Source organism: Symsagittifera roscoffensis, chromosome 3 (assembly GCF_963678635.1).
Source record: "Symsagittifera roscoffensis chromosome 3, txSymRosc1.1, whole genome shotgun sequence".
In the NCBI taxonomy this organism is placed as follows: domain Eukaryota; kingdom Metazoa; phylum Xenacoelomorpha; order Acoela; family Convolutidae; genus Symsagittifera; species Symsagittifera roscoffensis.
The window spans coordinates 41,125,992-41,137,257 of record NC_087064.1 but is presented as its reverse complement, the minus strand read 5'-3'; the positions used below and the strand labels follow the sequence as shown (position 1 = coordinate 41,137,257).

Sequence of the window (11,266 nt, the reverse complement as noted above, 5' to 3'; positions counted from 1 at the left end):
CAAAAAAAAAATGTTATAAGCGTGGAAGAACAGTTTACTAAACCACTTACAGACGTGTTCAGCAAAAGGTGAAATCTGCTACAAATCTGCCGATAGAGAATATTTTGCAAAAACCTTCAAACTGACTAACGTAAACTATATGCGCGAGGGAAAAGAAGAGCAATTTGAAGACAAAAAAATTAAAGAACGAAGTCGACATAAACGACCCAGTAGCGTTCGTGGAATTCACAACCATAAAAATGATGGGAAGAATTCCAACGAGATAATTTCACCGTTGTGGCAACTGCTGAAGAATTTGAACAAAACGTTAGCAAATATCAATCAAGAGGGACTGCTCAGTGCTTGCCTAACAACGACAGTTCAACAGGAAGTAAACTTATTACACCGGAATCTAGCAGGCTACAACGCTGAATTTATCTTCTCAAAAGGAAGGCTAATTATAGCATTAGAATCAGGGGAATGGACCGTTCAGTCATCCCAATGCATAAAAGTCGACGACGAAAAAGCACACATTATAGGACGCAATCTCTCATCAAAAATCGAAACCCGATTGATAAAAGACAAACCAAAGAGAAAGCAGATGCTAAAATGTCACGAAATTAATGTTTCAAATCCAGAATTTAAACTAAAATGTTAACCAGAATTCAATCAATAAACCAGGTTATGAGACCCAATCCTTGGAAGATCTCAACCAAAACAGCAGAGGGGAACACAAATGACAGTTCATCTAAAAAATAGAGTTGAAAAAGCACTGAACGAACTGATAGAACAAAACCACATCGTAAAACTGGACAAATTGTCAGATGAAAGTGGCCAGGCCCCATTGTAATAACCGTAAAAAAACTAAACGGTAAAACTGGCACATGATTACCAAGAAGATAAATAAATACATACATACAAACAAAAATCAGATGCTTTAAAGCGATCTACTACTAGACAATTTTGCGAAAGTAGTCAGATCAGACGGATAAGAACAGACACTATTCTTCGACCCAGGAAACGCATAATCTAAACTACCACATAGTCAACGAGCCAGAAAACACTTTAACTCTGGCCTCCTTGGAGGAAACACCACAGGGGCATATCCATTCTAGATAAGATTCTATCGCTTAACAGACATGCTAGCAGAGTTTCAGACATTTTTTGACCTAATATTTGAATACTTCAATAAACCTACGTCCATTTAGACATAATCTTAATAGTGACAAAATCATCTACCGATCTTCACAAAGAGAGACTAAAAGAAGTTTTAACCACTCGATGGACATTTTAAGTTTGGGTTTAAGCAGGTACAAGAGCCAGGATTCCAAAAAAGGCAACAAAAATTCAAGCACTAGAAAAGTTCATTGAATCAAAAATATTTCAACAATTAAACTCGATACAGCAACTCACAAGATACATCCCAAACCTAGCTCAAGCTGCTGCATTACTACGTCCATTACCAAAAAACACTGATGAAGGCACGAAAATACGAACGATGGACATCGTCAAACACTACTTAAGTAACGATACCCGATGCAAGCCAATGTCAAAGACACCAAAAAAACTTTTACGAAAAACACAGAAACTAAAACAGCATTTTTAAAAGAGTGTTTTTTTTTAGGAAGTTCAAATGCGAATACGCCCAACACATAAACCAGCGACGCAACTAAAACGAGCAAAACAAATCATATCTCAAAAGTCTGATACAAGTAGAAACGCGAGCTGAAGCAAGGGGAGGCACATGGGAAGATCGGGAATTGAGGCCGAAAGGGATCTTTTTTGTAAAAAAAACAAGACTGGGAGGCACTAAAATGCTCATACGGTCGGTACTGTACAAAATGCGCAACCCCTCCCCATACGGGACGACTGCCCAATAATCGATGAAACCATCGTACTACCAACACAAATCCGACAAACAGAACTGGATAGAATCCACTATGCTCATCCCAGATCTGCCGCAATGATCGACCTCTGCCAACACACCTAGTTCCCACACATCCACCGCTCAGTGGTGCAAATGGTACAGAACCGCCGGCAATGTAGGAACAAGGTCAAACATTAAAACCATTTTTTGGGAAACAGCACTCATTCTAAATGGAACATGTCGTTGTATCAAAAGAAGAAATTTGATTAGAGTTTGCTGGAACCCTCCCAGTCGAATTATATAGGAGGTATATAAGTTAACTGCTATCAATAAAAAGCATAACTTTCTACTGCTAAGGTAGTTTCTAGCAAAACAGCAGACGTCGCTTTAAGACTTTTGCAAAAATATGTATCAAACAACGGCATTCCTAGCAAAATAAGATGCAATCAGAAGCAAAAACTTAGGGCAAAGAAATTCCTTTTTTTTGTAATTAAACAAAATAAAACTTCTTTTTGCATCATTGGTTAATAGGAGCAGTAGAATGTATGATACCAAGACTAAAAAGCAGACTAGGGTTAATGAGAATAGACAAAAATAACACGTCATTCCAACTAGCATCCAATTTTGTCGAAAATATAAGAACACTTCAAATTTACTTCCCACAGAAAAACACAAATTCTACCATGCGAGGCAAACATGGGAAGAAAATTTCACAAAATGTTTGTTGAACATAACAAAAACTACTTCGTCAAATAACTTAAGCTCGAGAACGCAAAACACGCAAGTTTAGATCGAAAAACTTGATGCACCGCCGCTAATCGCAGAACTTTTGCCTGATCTCCAAAGATCGTGGGAAGACAATGTGGCAATCAAACGACAACGAGAAATAATCCCAGAAGTAGCTCTCATGGACACCTCTCTGACAAAGGATGGACATGCCCAGGAAACAGCAAAAAAAACTAAAGCCGAGACGGGAAAAACTAAACCCGAGATTTGAGAGAACCCAACGGCAAACATACCAAAGCCACAAAAAGCGAGAAAAACAAATAGCAAGAAAAACAATATTATTAGCCAAAAAAGTCAAATCCCAAAAAAAATTTGAATAAAAGTATAAAGCAAGTGCTGGCAAAAAACCACACACAGCATGTGTGCAAAAATTATTAAAACTATCTTTTTACCAAGAAATAATGGATGTACCTTCGTCCTAACCCCAATGATCTATGGATGCTGCAGGCACCCACGGCTAAGTGATTAGTTTGCAAGCAAAACCGGCCGCAAAACAGGGCCTTGCATACGTTTTTTAGATATTGAACAACCAAACGCGCCACAGCACCCAAGTTTCAAGGAGAACACGGCAATTAGATGCCGAAACAGCTCAAAAAGAGAAAAAAACAAGAGCTAACACAACAAGACAGCCCAACAAAACGCAAGGCGAAACAAACGGGAAAAAGAACAGGCGGAAAACCAACACAAAAAAGCTCTTTCAAATTTAAGAGTAACTGTTGAAGAGCAAAGAACCTACAAAGAAACAACCCACCGTCGCCCAAATAGCTCAGCTAAAAGAGGACACCAAGAGCGACAGCGACAGCAAAAATTGGACAAAAACCAGTCAAACAACTCTAAAAGGAGCGTTAGAAAACCTAATTCCGATAAACACAACCGAGGACGCTCAAATGAAAAGAAACAAATCACGATAAATTTGCTAGCTGACGATATACTGAAAGAAGGTTACAAAAACATCAAAAGTTTGATACAAGAGATGCATCTGAACGAAAAATTGCCAGAACGCCAAGCATGCGTGAAATTCCTCGAGGCCATCTAATCGAAACCAAAAGACAAAGCATAGACATAACCAATTAAAAATCATCATTTCACAGCTTTATTAGGGACTCACAGTCAAACCAACGAGAGATACTATTCGCGAAATGCACACAAAATCAGAAGACAGCAAATGACAACGCGAAAGAAGATACGGACCACCAATCGGAGGAACATGTACAAAAGTCAGAAGACGATGAAGAGAAGAAGATACAGAAAGACCGAGGGAGATACAACAACTCAAACTTCAGAGAACAAATAAAAACATCGATACCACAGTCCTACGTGGGCTAAAAACTCAAATTTTCCCACAGGAACCTTAAAAACTCTAGTAATTCAGGGACTTAATACCCCTTGAGTCTTTAAGTTTTTCCCATCTGGTCCGGAATAGCAAACCATATTTATGCATTATTGAAATACATATGTATGCTAATTTTTGTTGGTTAAGTGACCTTGTGACTATCAAGACAAAGTGTTTGCGCTAGAAATGCAGAAACTAAAATTACAGTTTACGAATCAGTTGTCTCATTCACGTTGCAACAAGTTACCTTGCTTGCCCATCCATTCGGATTCGGTATTCGAGAATAGACCATACCCTGCGGATTGAAATGGGGCAGCCAGCAGGATATAATAAAAACCCACTCAGCATTAACCCATTATGGGAACAAACAACCGCAGAGCTGCCACTCGAAAGGTCGAAGTAGGCAGCCATAGTAGAAATGGAAGTAGTCGAAAAGGCTGGTATTGAAGTTCAAAATCTCCTGCGAGACAAACTGACACTAAAAGAACTCACAGAACCTGTTTACAAAATAGAAGTTAGTGAATCTCATAGGAAAGTTTGCGATGTACGTAACCAGGAAAAAAGAAGCGACTGAAGGAACAAGGTCCTCATGGCAAAAAAAAGGCGTATCATGCAACTCATTTGTATGCGAAAAAGCAGATGCCAGGGTGAAAAGTTACCTTTTTGTGATTGAGCGCCGAAGGCCAACGCTAACTAGAACAGAAAAAACTGGGCATAGACCTACAATCTGTGACAAAGAACGAAAGAACTAATAAGAGCAATAGAAAACTTTCTCGTTACCTCACGTAAAATTTCATTTGAAAGATATAAATTGGTTTGCGGGAAACAAAAGAAAACTGAGTCGTTAGAACAATTCCACGCGAATCTGGTTGAACTCGCATCACGCACAGACAGCGGCTATAGAGAAGAAGAGTGGAAAAGAGACATGTTGAATTCACATATGAACAACGAAAATTGACAGAAGAGATACTAACAAATCGAGATCTCCACATGCGTATGATTTCGTATTCTGTCGCGAAAAAAGTATTGAACATAGTACAACAATTAAAACGCATTTATTTGAACCGTAAATGTCCATACCATCCAAGTAGGAATCCGTGGGATGAATACAACCCCCAGAGGGCGGTGGAAATCCAAATTACCTAATCAAACAACGGGGTCTTGGATTCAGATGGCAACAATATTTCCCACGCGGATCGCAAATCATTAGGGGAATACAAAACACAAGTACAGGACACAGGACAAGAAGAACAATGTTATAAGATTGGAAGAAAAGTTTACGAAACCACTTACAGACGTGTTCATCAAAAGATGAAATCTGCTACAAATCTGCCAATAGAAGAAACTTTGCAAAAGCCTTCAAATTGACTAACGTAAGCTAATGCGCGAGGGAAAAGAAGAGCAGTTTGAAGACAAAAGAATTAAATAACGAAGTCGACATAAACGACCCAGTAGCGTTCGTGGAATTCACAACCACAAAATGATTGGAAGAAATCCAACGAGATAATTTCACCGTTGTGGCAATTGCTGAAGCATTTGAAAAAAACGTAAGCAAATATCAATCAAGAGGTACTGCTCAGTGCTTGCCTAACAACGACAGTTCAACAGTAAGTAAACTTATTACACCGGAATCTAGCATGCTACAACGCTGAAATTATCATCCCAAAAGGAAGGCTATTTATCGCATTAGAATCGGGGGAATGGACCGCTCAGTCATCCGAATGCATAAAAGTCGACGACGAAAAGGCACACATAATAGGAGGTAATCTCTCATCAAAAATTGAAATCCGATTAATAAAAGACAAACCAAAGAGAAACCAGAAGCTAAAATTTCACGAAATAATTGTTTCAAACATAGAAAAATAAAAAAGTTAACCAGAATTCAATCTAAAAAGCCCGGTATGAGACCCCAATCCTTGGAAGATCTTAACCAAAAGAGCAGAAGGGAAAACAAATTAAATTTGATCTAAAAGATAGAGTTGAAAAATCACTGAACGAACTGATAGAGCAAAACCACATCGTAAAACTGGACAAATGTTCAGATAAAAGTGGCTAGGCCCGATTGTAATAACCGTAAAAAAAGTAAACGGTAGAAATGGCACATGGACACCAAGAGGATAAATAAATACAAACATAAAACAAAAATCAGATGCTTTCAAGCGATCTACTACTAGACATTATTGCGAAAGTAGTAAGATCAGACGGAAAAGAACAGACACAATTCTAGACGCTTGACTCTGGCCTCCTTGGAGAAAACGCCACAGGGACATATCCATTCTAGATAGGATTTTATCGCTTAACAGACATGCTAGCAGAGTTTCAGACAACTTTTGACCTAAAACTTGAAAACTGCAATAAACCTACGTCCATTTAGACAAAATCTTCACAAAGAGACATTAAAAGAAGTTTTAACCACACTCAATGAAAAACTCGTTGCAAAATCGTTGGATAAATTAATTTAAGTTTGGATTTAAGCAGCTAGAAGAGCTAGGTTTCCAAAAAAAAGCAACAAAAAATTCAAGCACTAGATAAACTCATTGAATCAAAAATATTTCAAAAAAATTATGGAATCGATACAGCAACTCACAAGATACAACCCAAACCTAGCTCAAACTGCTGCATTACTACGTCCATTACCAAAAAACACTGATGAAGGCACGAAAATACGAACGATGGACATCGTCAAACACTACTTAAGTAACGATACCCGATGCAAGCCAATGTCAAAGACACCAAAAAAATTTTTACGAAAAACATAGAAACTAAAACAGCATTTTTAAAAGAGTGTTTTTTTTCAGGAAGTTCAAATGCGAATACGCCCAACTCATAAACCAGCGATGCAACTAAAACGAGCCAAACAAATCTTCTCTCAAATGTCTGATACAAGTAGAAACGCGAGCTGAAGCAAGGGGAGGCACATGGAAAGATCGGGAATTGATGCCGAAAGGGATTTTTTTTTAAAAAAAACGAGACTGGGAGGCACTAAAATGCTCATACGATCGGTACTGTACAAAATGCGCAGTACCCCCCCCCCCCATACGGGACGACTGCCCAATAATCGATGAAACCATCGTACTACCAACACAAATCCGACAAACAGAACTGGATAGCATCCACTATGCTCATCCCAGATCTGCCGCAATGATCGACCTCTGGCAACACACCTAGTTCCCACACATCCACCTCTCAGTGGTGCAAATGGTACAGAACCGCCGGCAATGTAGGAACAAGGTCAAACATTAAAACCATTTTTTGGGAAACAGCACTCATTCCAAATGGAACATGTCGTTGTATCAAAAGAAGAAATTTGATTAGAGTTTGCTGGAACCGTCCCAGTCGAAATATATAGGAGGTATATAAGTTAGCTGCTATCAATAAAAAGTATAATTTTCTACTGCTAAGGCAGTTTCTAGCAAAACGGCAGACGTCGCTTTAAGACTTTTGCTAAAGATACGTATCAAACAACGGCATTCCTAGCAAAATAAGATGCAATCAGGTGCAAAAATTTTGAGCAAAGAAATTCATTTTTTTTGTAATCAAACAAAACAAAATTACTTTTTGCATCATTGGTTAATCGGAGCAGTAGAATATATGATACAAAGACTAAAAAGCAGTTTAGGGTTAATGAGAATAGACAAAAATTACACGTCTTTCCAACTAGCATCCGATTTTGTCGAAAATATAAGAACACTTCAAATTTACTTCCCACAGAAAAACACAAATTCTACCATGCGAGGCAAACATGGGAAGAAAATTTAACTTAACCCTTTTGAACATAGCAAAAACTACTTCGTCAAAAAACCTAAGCTCGAGAACGCAAAACACGCATGTTTAGATCGAAAAACTTGATGCACCGCCGCTAACCGCAGAACTTTTGCCTGATCTCCAAAGATCGTGGGAAGACGATGTGGCAATCAAACGACAACCAGAAATAATCCCAGAAGCAGTTCTCGAGGACACCTCTCTGACAAAGGATGGACATGCCCAAGAAACAGGCAAAAAAACTATACCTGAGACGGGAAAAACTGAACCCGAGATTTGAGAGAATCCAAAGGCAAACCTACTAAAGCCACAAAAGGCGAAAAGAACAAATAGCAAGAAAAACAATAATATTAGCCAAAAAAGTCAAATCCTAAAAAAAATTGAATAAAAGTTTAAAGCAAGTGCTGGCGAAAAAACCACACACATCATGTGTGCAAACATTATTAAAACTATCTTTTTACCAGGAAATATTGGATTTACCTTCGTCCTAATCCCAATGATCTATGGGCGCTGCAGGCACTCACGGCTAAGTGATTACTTTGCAAGCAAAACCGCCCGCAAAACAGAACCTTGCTTACGTTTTTTAGACAACCAAACGCGCCACAGCACCCAGAAGCGAACCGGGAAAAAAGGGCGGAAAACAGACACAAAAAAGCTTTTCTAAACTGAAGAGCAACCGTTGAAGAGGAAAAAACCTACAAAGAAAGTAACATCAAAAATTTCAGCACCGTCAAGCGAAGTGGTCGAAACAACGCACCGTCGCCCAAAAGGCTCAGCCGAAAGAGGACACCACCGTCTTCAAGAGCGAGAGAGACAGCAAAAATTGGACAAGAACCAGTCAAGCAACTCTAACAGGAGCGTTAAAAAACCTAATTCCGATAAACACAATCGAGGACGCTCAAATGAAAGGAAACAAATCACGATAAATTCGATAGCTGACGATATACTGAAAGAAGCTTACAAAAATATCAAAAGTTTGATACAAGTGATGCATCTCAACGAAAAATTGCCAGAACGCCAAGCATGCGTGAAATTCCTCGAGGCCATCTAATTGAAATCAAAAGACAAAGCATAGACATAATCGATTAAAAATCATCATTTCACAGCTTTAATACGGACTCACAGTCAAACCAACGTGAGATACTATTCGTAAAATGCACACAAAATCAGAAGACAGCAAATAACAACGCGAAAGAAGATACGGACCACCAATCGGAGGAACATGTAAAAAATTCAGAAGACGATGAAGAGAAGAAGACACAGAAAGACCGAGGGAGATACAACAACTCAAACTTCAGAGAACAAATAAAAACATCGATACCACAGTCCTACGGGGGCTAAAAACTCAAATATTCCCAGAAGGACCTTAAAACTCCTTGATTCTTTAAGTTTTTCCCAGGGGAATGTCACCTGGTGCGGAATAGCAAACCATTTTTATGCATTATTGAAATACATATGTATGCTAAGTTTTGTTGGTTAAGTGACCTTGTGTCTATCAAGACAAAGCATTTGCGCTAGAAGCGCAGAACTGGAATCAACAGTTTATGAGTCAGTTGTCTGATTCACATTTCGACAAGTCACCTTGTTTGCCAATCCGTTCGGATTCTATATTTGAGTATAGATCATACCCTGCTGTATGACAAATGTGTTCAACTGAAACTGATGTGTGTTTGAGTTGTAACTTCGGGTCTGAAGGTTTTTTTTGTATTCGACTGGGTTTCGGCGTTGCGTTCCAATATATTTTGAGTATGTTTTTCTCGGAACGATTTTTTAAATACTGATTTTATGCTATCATTTGCCGTTTGCTTGATAGGTTGCCGAAACGCATGTCAAACACCAGCACACGGCAGATCCAGACGGATCTCGAGTTTTATCGCAACTGCTTACAACTATATCAATAAGTGTGCCAACGTTCTTCTCATAGCGTCTTCAAACATTCGCTTTGTTTTTGGTTAGCGACAAAGCTGCGTTTTGAGATGTAACATATTACGAATTGGCATTTTTGATCTAAAATTGAGCTGCAAAAATTGAAATTTAGTTTGAACTTGGTCGTCTTTGCGTGTTTTAGAGCTGGATACGCTGGATGTTTTTGTCAACGGAGAAATGCAACATGTTGAGGTAAAGTTCTGTACTATGAAGCTTATCTTAGCACAAATTCGGCGACAAATCTGATTTTGGCCTGTTGCGGAATCCGCCTACAATTCACAAAATGCACAGTATTGCCTCGTAATGTTTTTAGAGGACAACTACGCGAATGTAAATATAACAAGAAGGGATGTGTCATAGTTGCGAAGAGATCATTTAGGCCTAAATTGAAAAATATGATCTCTACATCAAATCGGAAAAAGATTTTAAAAATACAGAATATCTTTAATTTTTTTACCGCTTTACCATGATAAGCATGCGTTTCAGCCCCAATTTTCGGAAGAGTTCGACGGATCAGAGCGCCACTTCATGCTCACATCCAACATGAGCGCCCACATCAAGTCCTTCTCCTCCGGCAACAAGAGGGAAGGTATCGTGCACGAACTGTATGTGGGGGAGTCAGGACCCTTCGAGCCGGATCTGAGCGAGAAAACAGTTTGCATTGTATGAATAAAGATAATTCCCGTGAAAGAGAAGCTGCTTGCACAGTGGCGTATGGAGAAAACACCAACTCTACCAAAATCTGAAAAAGTATTGCCAAAGCTAGAGCAAAAACGTTTAATGTCAATGCCACTAGAGATTATTGAAACTACTATCTACTTCTCTGTATTTCTACAAAGCAAAAATTTATAAAGCAACTATCCCTCAAATAAAACAAGACTGCTCGTATCAGGGCGAATTCCTGAATGTTCCGACTGCCTTTTAAGGTTTTATGGAGCAGTAATAACATAAAAAATGATGTGTAATGAAATATATGACTTTTTTTTCTAAAACTTGAAAACACAAAACGATAGATTTAGCTCCTTGAACAAATCAATAATGGCAAATAAGCTTCTTTAAACCAAATTGGAACAATTTTAAGACGGATTAACTCTCCGCTTACGCGTTAATAGCGCGAAATATATCGCGCGTCAATTGTCCCAAATTGGCCAAAATGGCAATGTTTAAACCCCTATAACTTTACGAAAAAAGATCACAGGTAAATTATCTTTTCAAGTTTGAGCTCAAGACAACAATATATTTTGAATGATATAAAAAAATTTGGTCAAGAGTGGCATTTTAAAAATCTGAAGAAACTTGTCTGAAGACAAAAAACCCACCGGAGCACAAATATTCCGTTACTTTCGTATCGAAAGTCGGAACAAAAATTTATATTTTCGTCTTTTGACTTTTCTATCCAGTAACTCAAATTGAAGCTCAGCACGAGGTCGCGTTATGTTCTTATATGTTTTTGTTCCGACTTTCGATACGAAAGTAACGGAATATTTGTGCTCGGGGTGGGTTTTTTTTTCTTCAGACAAATTTCGGCTTTTTTAACTAGCCATTTTTGACGGATTTTTTTAAATATCATTCAAAAGGTATTGTTGTCCTGAGCTTAAATTTGAAACAATATT

General features: G+C 38.4%; 1 protein-coding gene across 1 annotated transcript in view; it reads left to right on the top strand.

The window, feature by feature from the left end:
- LOC134841110 (fas apoptotic inhibitory molecule 1-like) overlaps window positions 1-10,591 on the top strand; it is a gene marked incomplete in the record, with an annotated part of 21,728 nt that extends 11,137 nt beyond the window's left edge. Inside the window, 2 exon segments of the mRNA XM_063856897.1 lie at window positions 9,796-9,845; window positions 10,140-10,591. Of these exon segments, the coding sequence (XP_063712967.1) occupies window positions 9,796-9,845; window positions 10,140-10,322 (233 nt within the window).
- Window positions 10,592-11,266: the final 675 nt, after the last annotated feature.